This window comes from Suncus etruscus, chromosome 4, assembly GCF_024139225.1.
Source record: "Suncus etruscus isolate mSunEtr1 chromosome 4, mSunEtr1.pri.cur, whole genome shotgun sequence".
Lineage (NCBI taxonomy): Eukaryota > Metazoa > Chordata > Mammalia > Eulipotyphla > Soricidae > Suncus > Suncus etruscus.
In genome coordinates, this window is record NC_064851.1 from 104,139,373 (window position 1) to 104,158,458 (window position 19,086).

The 19,086-nt window shown below is 47.4% G+C and overlaps 1 protein-coding gene across 1 annotated transcript in view; it reads right to left on the reverse strand.

Moving 5' to 3' along the window:
* EPHX2 (epoxide hydrolase 2) overlaps nucleotides 1-2,084 on the reverse strand; it is a 29,569-nt gene extending 27,485 nt beyond the window's left edge. Inside the window, exon 1 of the mRNA XM_049771427.1 lies at nucleotides 1,907-2,084. Within this exon, the coding sequence (XP_049627384.1) occupies nucleotides 1,907-2,007 (101 nt within the window). The 5' untranslated portion in view covers nucleotides 2,008-2,084. The remainder of the gene's footprint in view (nucleotides 1-1,906) is intronic.
* Nucleotides 2,085-19,086: the final 17,002 nt, after the last annotated feature.

The following is a 19,086-nucleotide window of genomic DNA, read 5'->3' on the forward strand; positions in this document are numbered from 1 at the left end:
ACAAAATGGGGGTCCTGTCAGGCAGGAGAGGCTAGCTGGGAGACCAAAACCTCCAAGATTCTTGAATCTGGGATGAGAGCACAATGGGGCAGGCCTTGTACATGGTGGAGCCTGGCATCCCTATGAGTCCTCAGAGCCTGTCAGGAGTAATTTTTGAGTGCAGAGTTAGGAGTGACCTGACCACCACAGGTTGTAGCTCCAAAACAAATAAAAACTAAAATTCAGGGGCTGGAGTGGTAGCACAGATGTAGGGCTTTTGCTTGCATGAGGGCCCACCTGACACAGACATGGGTTTGATCTCCGACATCCCATATGGTTCCCCCAAGCCTGCTATGAATGATTTCTGAGTGCAAAGCCAGGAGTAAACCCTTAGCGCCACTGGGTGTGGCCCAAAACCAATAATAATAATAAAAATAAAAAGGACTATTAAAAATTGAAGGTATATTTCTCAGGGAGTATTGAGTGATTTTGTTTCTAGAAAAAGGGGGTGGGCTATAGGTCAACTAACTTGGGGGACTCCATTCTAGATTTTGAGTTCCCTTTGCTTTGGCATGCATGTGCCCTAGTCTTCATAATGCATACAGTTATAGAGTTTCTAAAAGTCCCATTAGCCCTGGGGTTACAAAAATGTTCTAGAATATTCTAATCAGGGCAAGAATTTCTGAGCTCTCAAAGTCCCCCTACTACTCCATTATCTCTTTGTTGCCAGTAATTTATAAGTGAGTCTTAGGTGTTGTTAGATCTTTCTTTTCTTTCTCTTTCTCTCTTTTCTTCCTTCCTTCCTTCCTTCCTTCCTTCCTTCCTTCCTTCCTTCCTTCCTTCCTTCCTCCCTCCTTCCTTCCTTCCTCCCTCCCTCCCTTCTTCCTTCCTTCCTTCCTTCCTTCCTTCCTTCCTTCCTTCCTTCCTTCCTTCCTTCCTTCCTTCCTTCCTTCCTTCCTCCCTCCCTCCCTCCCTCCCTCCCTCCCTTCCTTCCAGCAAAGATCAGGGACCAGGGTGTTACTCATAGCGGATTTGGGGATGCATAGAAGGCTAGTGCTCTTCCTACTGTATTATCGATCCAGCCCGGTGTCCCTTCCTACTGTGTATAGGGATGAACATTGCTTCTATGTAGAAAACAAAACAAAAAAAATGCAGGAGAGAAAGAAAGAAAGAAAGAAAGAAAGAAAGAAAGAAAGAAAGAAAGAAAGAAAGAAAGGAAGGAAGGAAGGAAGGAAGGAAGGAAGGAAGGAAGGAAGGAAGGAAGGAAGGAAGGAAGGAAAAGAAAGAAAGAAAAGGGGCCTGGAGAGAATAACACAGCGGCGTTTGCCTTGCAAGCAGCCGATCCAGGACCAAAGGTGGTTGGTTCTAATCCCGGTGTCCCATATGGTCCCCCGTGCCTGCCAGGAGCTATTTCTGAGCAGACAGCCAGGAGTAACCCCTGACCACCGCCGGGTGGGTGGGTGGGAAGGAAGGAAGGAAGGAAGGACAAGGAAAATCTTGGGGATAATACACTCAGATTAGTAATCCCAGAATATCCGGGCCTGCTTCTTCTGGACATTTCTCAGCTCGAGGCTTATTTCCTTCCAAAGGCTGAAACCAACCAAGCCGCATGGTTTGGCTCTGGAGGCACGACGCCCGGCGGCCCCCTGTCCTCGGGGCCATTTGACAGGGTCTCCGGACCTTTCCAGGCCATGCCAGGCACCGCTTCGTGCCCTCTCAAGGCAGGCCGCGCCCGGAGCCGCGTCAAGGCACAGCGAGCCCCGCAGCGAGCGGCCCGGCCTGCACTTTCCTACTTGCAGGAAGGGCTCGGGGCCCCGGAGGCCACCGGAGCACCCGCGGAGTTCGGCACTGCCGTCCGGAGAGACCAGGCAGGGGCAGCCGCCTTCGTCCGTCCGCGGCCCCCTGCAGCAGCACCGGGTACCCGTACCTGGGCAGCGCCAGCGCTTCCTCCGTGCTGGTCAAGGCGCCGGCGAACGAGGGCAGCGCCAGGACCCCGTCCAGGTCGAAAATGACCGCGCGCAGCGCCATGGCGGCCCGCGGCTCGGGCTCGCTGCAACCCAGGCACCGCCGCTCCAACACCAGCAGCAGAAGGCGCCAAAGTCCGCGGCCCCGGGTCATGCCCGACCTGGCCCGGGTCTGGCCACGTCCTCTAAGCCACGCCCCGTCTCGACCACGCCCTCACCCCGCCCCACACGTGTTCCCGCTCCCTCGCCCTTGGCTCCTCCCCCGCCCCACTCTCTCCAAATCCACGCTCAGTTTTTACCCTGGTCCCGCCCTGTCTCCGCCCACACGCACCGTGTTTCCGCCCCTACGTCTCTGCCGCCCTATCACCGCCCCGTTGCTTTGGCCCCGCCCCTTTCTTAATCCCAATCTTGCCCCGCCCTTCTCTTGATCCCGCCCTGACTCCGCCCCGTTTCTTTGGCCACGCCCCTACCTGGATCCTGCTCTGTCTGCGACCTCCCCAATCTATGCCCTGTCCCTACCCTGAATCCTTCTGCCTCAGCTCCTCTTGCCCCCCTGCTTTAGTTTGTTGACCTTGCCAGGACATGTTTTTATTTCTTTGGGGCTACCTTTCATCCGGGGCTCTCTGGGGTACCCTGGTTGTCTAAGCAGTCTAGACTCCTTCTGCATGGCCTCCGTGGTCTTCCCTAGAAAGGCGGACTGATGATGTCGGGGTACTGTGATTGTCTGGCCGCTGACAACAAGTTTGCTGGACTTTCCCTGTTCTGTGCCCTGTGCTGTTCTGCAGAGAAAGGCCTGAGAAAGGCCAGGCAGGGCGCAGAGATTGTGCTTGAGCAAAGCACGTTCTATCTGTATGTCCTTCTCTGTGTGTGTGGGTTGGCAAACACCATAAATTCATTTTTTTTGCTGGGTGTCTCCTGTTCTAGCTTGGTTATGCTTTGTCAAGGCAACATGCGCTTCTGGGATTAGATAGACGCTTCATGTCGGGTTTTCGACCCCGAATATTTCCATTCTGGGATGGACTGGAGCTCAGAAGACATACAGGTGGTGTTTTAGGCTTACTGTGTGTGCCTGGCACCTGCCAGAGACACACCACCTCTGTGGTCCATGACAGCCCTGTGCTTCTAGGAAACCCCCCTGGGTCTGTGTGAGGGCACCTGAGCTGGGCTTGCTGAGGGACTGTGAGCTCCTCCTGCCTCTGCCTGTGGCTCTTGTATTCAAATGTGCTTGGGCTAGTGCGCTGGGTTCTGGACACAGACCCCAAAAGTCCCTCTCCAGAATGGGTCGCCTGTCTTTACACAGCTGCTCCTTCCCACTGTTAAAAGCCTTTTGTGCAGAGGGGTAGCACTTTCTTGCTTTGACCCAGCAGCAATCTGGTGAGCAAGAGAAAAGAGGGTAAGTGGAATGTTTTGCTTCACTGACTATAACCTAAATTTCGTCTCTTCAGTAACCGCTCTTGGGTTAGGCACGAGGAGGCACTTTTCCAAGTTGCCCACTCTTGCCATGCGGGGGAATAGGCAGCAGTGTCAAAACTAGGACAATAAAACAAGTGAGGAGTGTCTTTGCATTTTGCTCTTGGCTGACCAACAGGAGATGGTTTTTAGAGCAGTTCAAGTGGGGAGGAAGCCAGATCTCTGCATAAAAACCATTTGGCCTGTCTTCCCCATTGCTGGTCTTCCTGGTCTTGCAGACTCATGGGCCTGCTTTGGGTCCACAGTCTCAAAGTTAAAGGCTCAGCATGGTTCGAGGTATGCCTCAAGGATCCTTGAATTTGATCTGTTTCAACAGCACTTGCCCTGTCCCTGTTCCTGGCTGGGGCTGCTCCCCTTTCTCCCAATTTCACAGTCATTGGAATTGGAACTGCTCCCAGATCCTCGTTCTCAGCTATTCTTGACCTCCCAGAGGCAGTCAGCTGACTGGGCAGAGGCAATGGCTTTCTTAAGGCAGGATTGCAAGTCCCTCTTTAGCTGCTTCCAAAGCTCTCGTGGCCTCAAACTTTCTCTATGGAAGTTTTCATTTTCTCTCTCCCTCTTTTTATTTTGTTTGTTTGTGGGGGCCATACCTGGCAATACTCAGGGCTTACTCCTGGCTGTGCACTCAGGCATCACTTGCTGTGACTGACCTGAACACACCTATGGTCCCCCAAATACCATCCAGGGTATACCATCCAGGTGCTGCTTCTTGCTGGGAATCTTTCTGGGCGGAAAGGGGTTACACCTTCCCCACAATTTCTCTTGCTGTGTTCTAGACTGGAAGTGCACTCTCAGCTGGAGAACTGGGGATGAACCCTGAGAATAGTGAACCCCTACACAAATAAAAATTTTGTAGTATTCCCTTTTATAGAGATAATATATGTGTATGTTTATTATTTATATGGAATTATTATTTATATAAACCAGGCATACTCTTACTATAATGTCATCTAGATATTAAATTATTAATATAAAAACATGAGCATGAGTAACTATTGATCTATTCTTTTTTATGAATGAAATAAAACCATTTTCTTTGCATATTTGTTGCTATGAGATATATGATTTTAAATTCAGTGGTTTCCGTGCAGTCAATTCATGTCATACAACAGATATTGCTCTCATCATTTCAGATCGAAAAAAGTGTTTTCACATAAGGCTGGAATGATAGTACAATGGGTAGTGCATCTGCCTTGCATGAGGCCAACCTGGGTTTGATCCCCAGCATTCCATATGATCCCCGGAGCGTCACCAGGAGTGATCCCAGAGCACAGAGTCATGAGTAACCCCTTAGCACTCTTTTTGTGAGCCCTCCCCAAAAATTAAGTAAATAAAAATTAAAAAACATTTGGGGCTGGAGTGAAGTTTAGCGGGTGGTTCATTTGCCTTGCAAATGAGAAAAAAAAAACACACCTCAGGTTTGATCTCTGACATCCCATATGGTCCCCCCCCCCAAGTCTGCTAGAAGTAATTCTTGAGGGCAGAGCCAGGCATAACTCTTGAGCACCTCAGGGTGTGCCCCAAAAACAAAAGAAAAAAATACATTAACTGGGGGGCTGGAGCAGTGGCACAGGCCATAGGGCGTTTGCCTTGCATGTGGCTGACCTAGGACAGACCATGGTTTGATCCCCTGGCATTCCATATGGTCCCCCAAGCCAGGAGCAATTTCTGAGCTCGAAGCCAGGAATAACCCCTGAGTGTCACCGGGTGTGGCCCAAAAACCAACCAACCAAACAAACAAACATTAACTGTTTGCAGGGTTTTTGAGGCCCACACACACCTAGCTGTGTTTGGGGCTTACTCTAGGCTCTGCTCAGGGATTACTCTTGGGAATGCTTGGGGAGCTATATGTGGTGCCAGGGATCACACAGGGTTCAGCTGTGTGCAAGCAGGAGCCTTACTTCTGTCTTACTTCTGTCTCCAGCCCACCCACCCCACCCCACCCTCGTGCTGCTTCTTGCTGGGAATCTTTCTGGGCGGAAAGGGGTTACACCTTCCCCACAGTTTCTCTAGCTGTGTTCTAGACCGAAAGTGCACTCTCAGCTGGAGGACGGAAATTGGATCTTTTTGAAATGTAAATCCTCCCTCTTAGGTCTTATTTTAATTCATCTCAAATATGTTTGGGATGATAACAGAAAATCAGAGACAGCGGTTAATGCTGGGGTGACAATTCCGAGATGACACCTGATGCCAATCACCCAGTTCATAATGAGCTGGCAGTGGACAAACGTGTTAGGCTCACTTTGCATTTCCTGCGCCCCCTCCCTGCCCTCCCTTCCCAGCTCACCTGCTCACTGTCCCCGATTTCCTCTTTTTTAAGACTCTGATTAATCATAAGTGGTTGGGAGGTGTGTATGCCGGGGCCACTTCTGTTGAGAAGCTGAAGTTTTTTTAATCCAAAGTCTTATTTGTGCCTTAGACACATTAAAAACAAAACAAAACACCCAATGACTATATAATAAGCATCTGACCATGTATTAAGCTAGTTTTTCCACTAGCAATTTTTTGTTTTTGTTTTTGTGCTAACCTGGCAGTGCTCAGGGTTTAGACCTAGCTTTGTGTTCAGGGGATCATATGGGATACTCAGGAGATCAAACCTTAGTTGGCCACATGCAAGACAAACATCCTTCCCCCCACTGTGCTATAACTCCAGTACAGCAATTTCTTTTTGCCTTTTTTAATGAAAGGCAAGAAGTTTTTTATTACTTTGGGTAGATTGGTATATAGAATATGTAAGGGTATATAAAATAGGAACAAAATATTTACTGAAAAGAAGTCATAGGTAGAATCCCAAAGTGAAAAAATACCCTCTCAGCACCCCATTTTCTGCCCCAGCAAGAAGCTGCAGCCACTGCTCCTGCTGACTCATTCTATGTGGCCCCTTTTTTCTCACCTTCCCTCAATGTGGACCTATCCTTACTCCAGAGAGACCCCCAGCTCAAGGACACCACCTGATCCCTTACTGCTGCAAACCATTTCTCAGACTCCACAAGACCATAGTGCGGGATGAAAATGTGCCCTGGATTTTATCCCTCCATCTCAGTCAGACTATCTCAAAAGATTTAATGGGAATATTTGCATTTTCTTTGTATGTTTATTTTCTTAATAGTTATAGCTCTTAGTGTGTTTATTTTCATATGCAGAGGTAGCCTCCTCCATCTACCCTGGCCCCTTCTTTTACCTTGTTTTGGTTCTGCTTAGTAAGAAATTCTAGTAAAAAGCCTTGCTCGGGATAAGAGCTCAGGTCAAAGCCAGGGCACAGAGATCATATAGCTTGTTATTTTTACCCCCAAATGCACCAATAATATAATATGGCATCTTTTCTTTTTGCATAGGCACACTAGAATGGGGAAATCTTATGTATAGAAAGAAATTCTTATCTAATAGGGATAAAGACCTATATATTTTATAATACAGGGGCACCTTCCATCCTGAACATTTGTCATGGGGACTTGATAGACCTGAACTGATTGGACATTGACTGTTCAACCCTGAACATCCCAAATTTAGAACTGGCATAGTTCCCTGAACCAGCACCAGAAATCAAAGTTCCTCCAGGAAAGTCCCTAATACCACTCTGGCACTAACTTGGGCATGGGTAGGTTCATATAACACCCTGATGACAAGGAAACAGCAACAACTTGATCTAAGGGTATATTGCCCATCTCATCACCTAAAGATGGGATGAAATCAGAAAACCATCCATCCTAAGATCTGTGCTAAAACCAAGATCACTAATTACAGAAGACTGTCTACAACAACTGCAACTGAGCAGAACTTTTCCTGGGAACATAGAGAAAGACCTTGGGGTTTGACAACTAACATGCCCAGAGCCTTTAGTCTCATGACAGTATGCTAAGGGTAGAGACACCTTGTATCTTTTGGGCAAGGAAATTTTCTTTCTAATTTCTCCAATGTTTACTGCATCTATTAAAAAAAATTGCCACATCTGCCCCCATTTTTTCTTTCCTTTTATATTTTTCTTCTTTTAATTTAATTTATATTTATAGCTTCTAGATATGGGCTCTTGCCTTTTTTTTTCCTTTACAGAACCATAGAACATGAATCATCTTGTTCTGCCTCAGATTTCTTTTTTTCTTTTTTGGTTTTTGGGTCACACCCGGCTTTGCTCAGAGGTTACTCCTGGCTCTGCACTCAGAATGGCCCCTGGCAGGCACGGGGGACCATATGGGATGCCGGGATTCGAACCACTGTACTTCTGCATGGAAGGCACGCTCTACCTCCATGCTATCTCTCTAGCCCCTGCCTCAGATTTCTATGTCTTCCTACAAACTCTGAAATAAAAAGTGTATGAGACCCATAGGCCAAGTGGTCTTAGGAGCATTGAATGGAAATAAGAAATGCTCATACCTAAATACCTAACCCAAAGTCAACGACAATAAAATCAAGAGACCCAAACTATAACAAGTTATACACCAAAGGAACCTGTTACACTAGTGTTGTGTATGTAAATATTTTAGGGGATTACTATGTTACTCACCCTAAACTGATTGGTGATTGTGCCCTACCCTGGGGTGTGACCTGGCATTCTGCCCCCCACCCTAGGGTAGTACCTGATTCTGCTTCCACCATTGGTTGTTATCTGATCCCACCATTGGGTGGTACCTGATTCTGGAGGATAAAAACAAGGGTCTGTGGAAAGAATCCTAGAGCATTAATAGCAACCAATAAGGAAGTGAAATGATTATCTGGTGTTCATTGTAGATCTTTAAGAAGTATAAAACAGGATGTATGCTGCTGTGGATTTCACCAATGTATTAGGGACTTTTTTGATCTTCTTGTCATCAAAATTGATCCAGTGTTGTTTTGCAGCAATTTTACAGTATGAAGTACAGTGTCCATAGTGAACTTTACCATAATGGTTTGACACCGATGATAAGTTGTATTTCTTAATCTTGCTTTTATTCTCTGAAGTGAATTCCACTAAATTGAGGTCTTCTAAAGGAAAATCTACATAAGTATGTAATTTTTTTTATTTGTTTGCCATCAAAAGCAAAACGTTTCAAGTGTATTATAAGTACTGGTGGCAGTTTCCATAAGTACATTTTCTTTGAAAAATCCCTTCTAGTTTTGCAACTGTTGCACAGAACTTTGTTGTCATTTCTTAATTCTTCTTCTTTAAAAAAAATTCAGAGAGGCATTCCTGTAATGTACATTTATCTGTAGATGTAACAGCCAGAGACAAATGAACAAATGTCTCATAAACCTCAGACTTTTGGTGGCAAGTGAGACACTGGAGTATAGATTTGAATTGTCCTTGAAAGAGATAATAAATAATAGATTTGTGAGCCTTTTGGTGTTCTGGACTAAATTGTTCATAATTTTCATTTTCCATAAGATGTGTAGTTTTGTCTGTCATTAGATTTACGGTAAGCAAGTCCTGATGTAGTCCCTCTATTAGGAACATCAGTAGTTCGTGAGGATCCTGCTGATTGTGTCCAGCAAACTGGTCATTAAGTAAACCAATTGTTACTTTGAAGCTTTCAGGGTTAATATATCTATGAAATCCATTTCCCATGGTTTTGATGAGTTGACCAAATTCTTCGGCTAATTTACCTTCATGCCCCATCGGATTTTTCTTGTTAATATCCTTTTTATAATGATCTTTATGAAAATACTGAGTCAAGTCTGAAATATTATACAAGCATTGCAATATTGAGTTCATGTAGCAAGAGTTTCCTATATTTTGGAGCCCTGTTAAGACAGGTTCCTGTCTTTCCTTTTGCATCTCGGAGTGTAAGGGTTTATCACTACCATCAGTCTCACTCATTGTATGGTGTGTGACAGCTAAATCGTTGTTCCCTGCCCCAGGGACCTCAGCAATATTACTGCTGTTAGTGTCTGAAGTATTCTGTTTTTGCTCTGAAGGGGAGTTTGTAGTCTGAACCTGATCATTTGTGCTAGCCTGATTTCTAACAAGGCGTAATGGAACCCAACATTTCTTGGAAGGTTGTCCTTTATAGAAACATAGGCATAACCCCTTCCTCTTAGGAGAAGATATCCAGCTATCCATTTTTCATCTTCCTTGATCCAAATAGGTTTATGGGTTGTTTCTTGTCTCTGAATATCTTCTTTAAAATGTCTTTCCGCTGCAGTGTAACTTTCCCCTTGGGGTAAGTTTAAGTAATTTAGTGTGATAAGAGTCAAAGATAGCAAATCTGTTGCTGGTAAACCTCTTTTTCTATTTTTTTTCAATTGAGTTTTTAAGGTTCTGTGAGTCCTTTCTACAATGGCCTGTCCCCTACAATTGTAAGGAATTCCTCTGAGATGTCTTATCTGCCATTTCTTACAAAAAAATTCAAAAGTTTTGCTAACATAGGCTGGCCCATTATCAGTTTTTATAGAATATGGAATACCCATCACAGAAAAACATTGTAAAAGAAAACTACAAGCAGCCTTAGATTTTTGAGAAGACATGGGAATTGCCCACATAAACCGAGAAAAAGTGTCCACCACAACATGAAGATAAGGTTTCCTTGGAAATAAATCTGTTTGAGTTATATCCATTTGCCAAAGTTCATTAGACTGTAAACCTCTTGGGTTTGCTCCTGCTATGTGAGTCTTTTTTGTTAACGGTGCACATATGTTGCAATTTTCTACAATTTCTCTAGCTTGCCTCCATGGAATTTGGTAATTCACATGTAAACGGCGAGCATTTGTGTGTAGGGCTGAATGTTCCTCTACAGGTGATTTAAATATAGGCATTGCTAGCAAGTCAGCAGTTTTATTTCCTTGAGCCATCGGTCCTGGAAGACCTGAGTGGGCTCTAATATGCGTGATGAAGATGGGCTCAGTTAGTTTTTGAAGAAGCTGCTGTAATCGTTTAAGTAAGTTCTGTATGATCGGGTTATTAGCATTAAGGGAAGCAGTGGCTATCACATGACATAAATTTACCACATACAAAGAATCAGAGACTATATTCATGGCTTCAGATACATTTTCTAATAGGTAAATTAACGTTGCTAATTCAACTTTCTGTGCAGATTTATATTTGGTATCTATGGTCATATTAATGTTGTCTCCAGTTATTCCTCCTTTTCCATTTTGGGATCCATCAATGTAAAAAACCTTGGCATTGGGAATAGGGGAATCCTGAACAATTGAAGAAAGAACAAACTGAGTTTTCTTTAAAAAGTCCCAAATTTTTCCTGCTGGATAATGGGAGGATATTTCTCCTGTGAAATCTGAGAGGGCCCTTTGTAGAGATTCATTAATTGGCAATATTGACTCAATTTCCTTTTTTGGTACTGGCAAAACTATTATATCTGGGTCAAAACCTAGTAAAGATATAGATCTGAGTCTTTCCAAGATAATAATCTCTGAAATCAGTTGCAAGGAGGGGACAACTGAGCAAGGTTGTTTGTTATGTAAATACACCCATCCAAAGGTCCTGACTGTGCCTCTTCTTCCGAAATAAAGGCCTAGTTCATTGCCCTCAAAGATGGGCTTTCTGGTCTATCTGAACTTGAATGAAAATGGGGCTGGAGAGATAGCATGGAGGTGAGGCGTTTGCCTTTCATGCAGAAGGTCATTGGTTCGAATGCCGGTATCAGCCAGGAGCAATTTCTGAACGTGGAGCCAGGAGTAACTCCTGAGCACTTCCAGGTGTGACCCAAAAACCAACAACAACAACAACAACAACAACAACAAATAAAGAAAAGGTGCTTCTTCTTGCCTGCTACATAACCTTTCTGGTGTCTCTTCGAAAGATCTATGTACGTCTTAGATTTATCTTCTCAGGAGCTTGTAGTTGATTCCTTATTATGTCCGGTCCGAGGATTCCAAATTCTGCTCCGTCGCGGAGAAATGAAGGGAGAACAACTCAAGCAAACGCTCAGGTGGATTCTTTTATTCTGGTACCAGGGTCTACAGCCTCCTCCCAACAGAGCAGAGCCAGAAAGACCGCGTGCTACGGCTGGTTCCCCCTTATATAAGATGGGAAATGGGAGGAGAAGGAAGTAGAATGATGCACTTCCTTGAGGGCTGGGCTTCCACTATGATAACACGAATCATTGGTGAGGTAGGGGTAAAGGCGGGACTTCCGCCACAATAACGCAGACCATTGGTGAGGTAGGGCTTCCGCCACGATAGTGCGGATCATTGGGTGAGGTAGGATTGAAGGCGGGACTTCCGCCGCGATACACAAATCATTGGTGAGGTAGGGGTAAAGGCGGGACTTCCGCCACAATAACGCAGACCATTGGTGAGGTAGGGCTTCCGCCACGATAGTGCGGATCATTGGGTGAGGTGGGAGTGAAGGCGGGACTTCCTTTTCACTAGACGCAAGCTTGTGAACATGTGGTCCTTTCCTAAGTAAAACCTGGCATGGGTTTTATTCCTTTTTATCTCCCCACTTCTTGTAGTAAAACTTCTAATCCTAGAAGTTAATGTGGTCAGGGGCCTCCACTTCCTGATATTCCTGGTCAAAATTATCTGCATGAGCTAATTCTTGATATTGTTGACGTAATACCATAAGTTTAACTTCCCCAACCTGGGCTCGTATGAACGCAGTGATCAGATTGATTATGCATGGACCAATGGCTACCAGAAGTAAAAGGCTCAGAAGGGGTCCCAGTAGGGGCATTAGATAGGGGAGAATCCCACCCCATAAGGACCATAAGGGACCATCTAATAGCTCTTTTTTTCTTTGGGCAAGCTCCTCTTGATGGTGTCTGATCCTGTCTCGCACTATTCCTGACTTGTTAGTATAGAAACAACATTTTTCTTGCAAGGCCACACAAAATTCTCCTTGCTCTGCCAAGATCAAATCTAACCCTCGCCTGTTTTGTAATACCACTTCAGCCATGGAGTCAAGCTGGTCCAGCACATCATTAATGGAATTATATACTGTCTCCACATCTGAAATTAATTTTTGCGAGAGTTTGTTATATTTGTCTATTGATATGGCTAGCCCTGCGCTTCCGGTTGCTAGTCCACCCGCTACCCCTAGCCCTACCAGTAGGGGCAGGAACACTATAGCTCGTTGAGACCGTCGGGTGCCGCCTAAGAGATCTATGCTAGGCAGGGGGATGGACTCTGTCCCAGGGATGATGTCAATGTTGGGGAGCACTAATGCTGGGACGCATATTCCGGTTCAGTTCTGGGGAAAAAGAGAGTAAGCCAAATTTCCACCACATATCCATGCCCGTCCCGGAGGTAAACACCCTGGGCTAGAGGGAGCAGGTAGGACTTCTGAACACTGAGTAGCCCCTACCTGACCCAGGTCTACAGATTCGGTGCTGTTATGCGAATAGCAAACAGATGATTCAAAGCTAAAAGGGACTACCTTAAAGGGTTTGACATAGGTACAGCTAGAAGAAGCAAAGGTTAGATTACCTAGTTGGACAGGGATAGCCAAAGGCCAATTTTCCCCCATTCTCATACAAAGCCAACAATCAGCAGCTAAAGTAGGGTTAGAGAAATTAAGAAGTTTGTGAGTTTCTTCTAGGATGCCATGAGTATTTGGATCTAACTTCTCAGCAGGCATCCGGGGTCAGAGGGAGGGGTGCCGAGGCCACTTAGGCATTTTAGTCTCCACCTCCTTTGTAGCCCAGTCTATGGCCTTCTTCTCTCTTTCCTGGTCTGTTGGCCCTCCACCATCCGAGATGTGAATGAGCGCCTTTAGGGGCCAGCAGACCAAGTCTCCCACTTCAGCCATGCAACTTGCGGCTCCATAGGGAGATTTATAGCTACTAACTGTCCATTTCCCTCCTATGCTCCCCTTGTAAGTTTCAGTGAGTCTGGCCACCAGATATGCCCGGTTATTTTTGGTACACTCTCAATACTCCCGATAGCACCGGGAGTGAACTTGAGTAAGCTCCACACATTCAGCAGGGCATTTCCCCCCCGAAGAGGGAGGCAAGGGTTGAGGTTTTTCTCTACACACCCATTCTGGTTTTCCCCCCCCCCCCCATGGGAAGAAGTAGGGGACTGGAGGTAAGCAATTCTAGTTCCACAGTCTACTGCTCGAGTGTACAGGAGCCTACTGTTGAGTTGATAGCCTCCCATACAGTCATAGGGGTTTCCAAATAGTTTTTTTACCAGTTCTTATGGGCTTATGGGCTGATCGAGTCCTCCTTCAGCCAGTGCCAGGAGGAGCATTGTTAGAGTCAGAGGGCATATCAGGGCTAGAGTGCGTTCGCCGGACTCGAATCTTGAGAGGATTCTCGGTGCGCTCCACTTTCCACTCATTATGGTTGAGGTCAGCAGGGGCAGGTTTCAGATGGGAGGCGTGAACCCAGGAAGCAATGCCGTCCACCTTAACAGCAGTAGGGGTGATCAGAAGGACGACATAAGGTCCCTTCCACTGAGGCTCCAGTGTCTGCGAGCGATGCCGCCTCACCAGGACCTGGTCTCCCGGCTTGAAGGGATGTGGCACCGTCAATTCTCCGGGTTCATATGCCTGTCTGAGTTCTTTCCAGACTTGGCTTTGTAGGGCAGCGATGGCGGCCAGCCGAGCTGCTAAGGGAGTGGAGGGGGGAGAGAAAACATCATAAGGCTCAAAAAGCATTCTCACCGGGGGGGGGGGCACCATACAACACTTCAAAGGGAGTTAGTTTACACAAAGAGGGCAAAGGGGTATTCCTAGCCCTGAAGAGGGCAGAAGGTAGGAGGGTAGTCCAGTCCCCTATGCCAGTCTCTAGAGATAATTTGGTTAAAGTCTCCTTAATAGATCTGTTCATCCTTTCTACCTGCCCTGAGCTCTGCGGGCGATACGAACAGTGTAATTTCCAATTTATGCCCAGGGTCTTGGCTAATCCCTGACTTACCTGGGCCACAAAAGCTGGTCCGTTGTCTGACCCAATTACCTGAGGAAGTCCAAACCTGGGGAAAATGTCATCTAATATCTTCTTAGCCACCACCTGGGCTGTTTCCTTCTTGCATGGGTAGGCTTCCACCCATCCTGAAAATGTATCTACAAAGACTAGCAAATACTTTAGTCCATATTTGGCAGGCTTGATTTCAGTGAAATCAATCTCCCAATGTTGGCCTGGTCTCTCCCCTCTCAGTCTCTTTCCGGTTCCCATCTTAGTAGGATAGGCATTTACCAGTTGACAGGGTTGGCAGGACCTTACAATTTTTTCGGCCATTTACTTTAGCCTCTCTGGTTTTGGTACCCGAGGCCATTTCTTAATTAACTCCATCATTTTTCTGACCCCTAAGTGGGTGAGTTGGTGAAGAGTTTGCAGATACTGATTTACCTCTGGTTCTCCAGAAAGAAGGGAGTCTACAGTTGACACTGGTGGGAGGTTGTCGGGTTTAGTAACAATAAGTGCAGGGATCTCCTTCATGCGGGATGCCGCTGCCTTTGCTGCTTCATCAGCTCTTCTGTTTCCAGACGCGACGGTTTCCTTTCCCGTTTGATGACCTGGACAGTGAACTATCGCCAGTTCTTTGGGTAGGAGAAGAGCAGATAAAAGACGCAATATCTCTTCTTTGTGTTTAATTTCCTTTCCTGCAGATGTCAGGAGTCCCCTCCTTTGGTAGATAGCGCCATGGACATGGGCAGTTCCGAAAGCATATCTGCTATCTGTGTAGATGGTTGCCCTTTTTCCTGCTGCCATTTCCAGTGCTCTGGTAAGGGCTATCAACTCAGCTCGCTGAGCAGAGGTCCCCTCTTTCAGGCATTTGGACCAGATAACGTCATGATTACTCACCACTGCAGCCCCAGCTCGTCTCTCTCCATCTTGGAGAAAACTACTTCCGTCTGTGTACCATATGACGTCAGGGTTCTTTAATGGCTGGTCCTGTAGGTCCCTTCACAGCCCACTCTCTTCGGCCAGCAAATCCTGGCAGTTATGCAACACTGGTGTCTCTGACTCTTCAGGGAGCAGGGTGGCTGGGTTGAGAATCACAGGTAGGCCGATAGTTATTCTGCCTTTGTTTAGAAGGATGCTCTGATAGTGGGTAATACGGGCATTTGAGAGCCAACGGTCGGGGGGCTGTCGAATTATACTTTCCAGAGCATGAGGGGCTATTATAGTCAGCTTTTGTCCCAAGGAAATTTTATCTGCATCCTTTACCAGAAGTGCAGCTGCGGCTATTGCCCTCAAACATTTAGGCTACCCACTGGCCACTGGGTCTAGTTTTTGATAGGTAGGCAACCGGCCTTTTCCACGGACCTAGCGTCTGTGTCAGCACTCCCCTTGCCATTCCCCCTTTCTCTTCTAAATATAAGGTAAAAGGCCTGCTAGCATCAGGGAGGGCCAGGGCTGGGGCTGTGAGCAGAGCTGTTTTGATAGAGTCAAACGCCCTCTGGCATTCATGGGTCCACTCAAACTTTGCATCCCCTTTTGTGAGGGGGTACAGTGGGGCTGCCAGGTTGGCGAAACCAGGGATCCAGAGGCGGCAGAAACCTGCCGTCCCCAGAAACTCACGTAACTGCCGGCGAGTAGTAGGTGCTGGGATCTGTGCCACAACCTTCTTTCGGGCCTCCGTCAGCCATCGCTTTCCCCCTCGTAGCATGTATCCCAGAAACGTCACCTCTCTCTGGCACAGCTGCACCTTCTTAGCTGATGCTCTATACCCTAGCCGAGCAAGTTCCTTCAGCAGGTTATGGGTGGCCTGCTTGCAATCTTCTTCAGTTTTTCCTGCAATCAAAATATCGTCCACATACTGGAGCAGGGTTACCTGGGGGTGCTGGCTGCGGAAGAGACTTAAGTCTTGGTGCAAGGCCTCATCAAAGATGGTAGGGGAGTTCTTAAATTCCTGAGGCAATCTGGTCCAGGTTAGTTGGCCTGAAATTCCTGCCTCAGGATCACTCCACTCAAAAGCAAATAAGGGTTGACTGGCTGGATGTAGGGACAGGCAGAAGAAAGCATCTTTTAAGTCCAATACAGTATACCATACTCTCTCAGGACTTAAGGTGCTGAGAAGATTGTATGGGTTGGGCACAGTGGGATGGATGACTTCCACCTGACTGTTAACTGCCCTTAGGTCCTGTACTGGCCGATAGTCCCCAGTTCCAGGCTTCTTAACTGGGAGTAATGGAGTATTCCAGGCTGACTGACATTTTACTAAGACCCCTTGTTGGAGAAGTTTCCGGATATGAGGAGTTATGCCTTTCTTCGCTTCCTGACTCATGGGGTACTGCCTAACTCTCACAGGGACAGCAGTAGTTTTTAACTCTACCACTACTGGAGCCTGTAAGGTAGACAACCCCAGTCCAGCAGTTTCGGCCCAAGCTTCTGGAACTAGTCTCAACCAAAAGTTGGTGTCTTGGCTTTCAACTGGCAAGGGGTCATTTGTAAATAGTCTATATTCATCCTCAGCCCTGATGATCAGGATGGAGGTGGTAAGTGGTTGGACACTGGGATTAAGAAAAGCAATTTCTGGACCAGTTTCTTCAAAGGTTATCTGGGCTCTGAGTTTGGTTAGCAAGTCTCGTCCCATTAGAGGTGAGGGGCAGTTTGGTATGACCAGGAAAGAATGCTTGATTTCTCCTTTCCCCAAGTCCATAGTCCGGGAAGTAGTCCAGGAACGATAGCTACTTCCATTTGCTCCTTGTACTAAGGATTGCTTACTAGAGAGGGGTCCCAAAGGTTTCTTTAGGACCGAGTATACTGCCCCTGTGTCGAGTTCAAAGTCTATGGGAGTCCCCTCCACCTTAAATTTAGCCCTGAGCTCCCGGAGGGGGTTGGAGCCCTGACCCCCCTATTCAGATTCAAGGGCCAGGGTCCTTGAAGGTTGAGGGGATCGTGGGGGTTGGGTGCTACGAGGGGATCGTGGGGGTTGGGTGCATTCCCGAGCCCAGTGTCCCCTCTGGCGGCAGCGAGCGCATTGGTCCTTGTCCAGGGGTCGGCGTCTTCGTGGGCCCAGGTCCCTACCTTTCTGACCTGTGCTAGATCTGTCTACTGCTACTGCCAAGACCCTTGCCAGTTCCTTATTCCTTCTTCTGTCCTTTCGTTCTTCCCTCCTCTCTCTCTCTTCCCTCTCTTTCTCCTCTGCTTCTCTCCTTTCTCTGTCTCTCTTCTCCTGCCACTCTCTTCTCTCCTTTTCTAGTCGCTCCTCTCTTTCTTCCTTTGTTTCTCTCTTACTGAACACTTTCTCAGCCTCCTTTACTAGGTCTTGTAAAGTCTTTCCCTGGATATCCTCCAGCCTCTGGAGTTTCTTTCTAATATCTGCTGCTGACTGTCCTACAAAAGCCATTATGACTGAAGCCTGATGAGTTTCGGAGGTTGGATCGAAAGGAGTATACCTCCTATAGGCTTCCATCAGCCTTTCTAGGAAAACCCCGGGAGGCTCATCGGGTCCCTGTATTACCTCTTTTACCTTGGCTAGGTTTGTGGGCTTTCTAGCCGCTTCCCGGAGACCTCTCATGAGAGTCTGGCGATAGGTGGACAGATTCCCCCTACCTTCATATGTGTTGGGGTCCCAATCCGGTCTCCGCAAGGGGAAAGAGTCATCAATAACATCAGGTCTGGTTGTCACCAAGCCATCTAATCCTATCACATTTTTCCGGGCTGCTGCCAAAATGCGGTCCTGTTCTTCAGTAGTGAACAGGGTACGAAGCAGCTGCTGGCAGTTGTCCCAAGTAGGCTGGTGGGTGTTCATCAGAGAATCTAAAAGATTAATTAACCTAGTGGGGTCTTCAGAGAAAGAGGGATGGTTAAGCTTCCAGTTATAAAGGTCAGACGTGGGGAAGGGCCAATACTGGAGGGCAGGCATCTCCCCCCCTCCCATCGTCCATCATGGGCCCTACTGGCCTCAGCGGCATGATTGGCAAAGCTCCAAATGTCGAATCTCTTTGCCTGCTGCGGGTTCCCGCAGCTGGCCCTGCTCGCTGGCTCTCATCCGGCAAGGACTCTGGGGATGATGGAGGCAAGCAAGTTGCTCCTCCCCCTGACCCCTGGAGCACGTGAGAAGCTGTTCCTTCCCCTCCCCCCTGCAGCACATGGGAAGTTGCTCCTCCCCTTGCTCCCTGCAGCACGTGGGAAGGCGCTTGGGAAGTTGCTCCTCCCCTTGCTCCCTGCAGCACGTGGGAAGGCGCTCCTCCCCCAGCCCCCTGGAGCACTGCTGCTTCCCCTCCCCCCTGCAGCACATGGGAAGGCTGGGAAGCTAAGGAGGGATCTGATGGGGAACGGGGTTCTGCAGTTGCCTCCTCTGCTGGAGCAGAAGGGGTGCGAGCAGATGGGTTGTAAGGGGGGGTTCAAAGAGAAGTAGGTCCGTAGTGTCAGGGTAAATGCGGGGCACAGCTCGCTCCTCTTTAGACTGTGACTCCGATTTCCTTTTCTCCTTCATGGGTAGGATCGTAGGCTCCAAAAGCGGCTGTAAAGAAGAAGGTTTAGGGGGGGTAGGAATGGCAGCACCCAGTCAGGGGGACTGGTACAGAGGTCCTCCCACATGAGAATGTAGGGTTCTTGATCAGGATGTCCATGCGGCCCCGGTCGGTACACGATGTCTCTCACTCTGCGAACTAGGGAAATATAAAAAGACCCCCCCTTTGGCCACCCAACCTGAAAGGTTGGCCACTCAGCAGCACAGCATGTCTGCCACTTGCCCCTTTTTATGGCTAGGGAACGATTTTGTGCACGAGTCCTCACTTCTGACCAGTGGTCCAGAGTGAGGGACAAAGGAGTTGTCTGCTTCTGTCCCATAATGAGAACAGTAAATCAAAGGAGTAGATGAGGAAAAGATTTGGGGGGGGGGACAA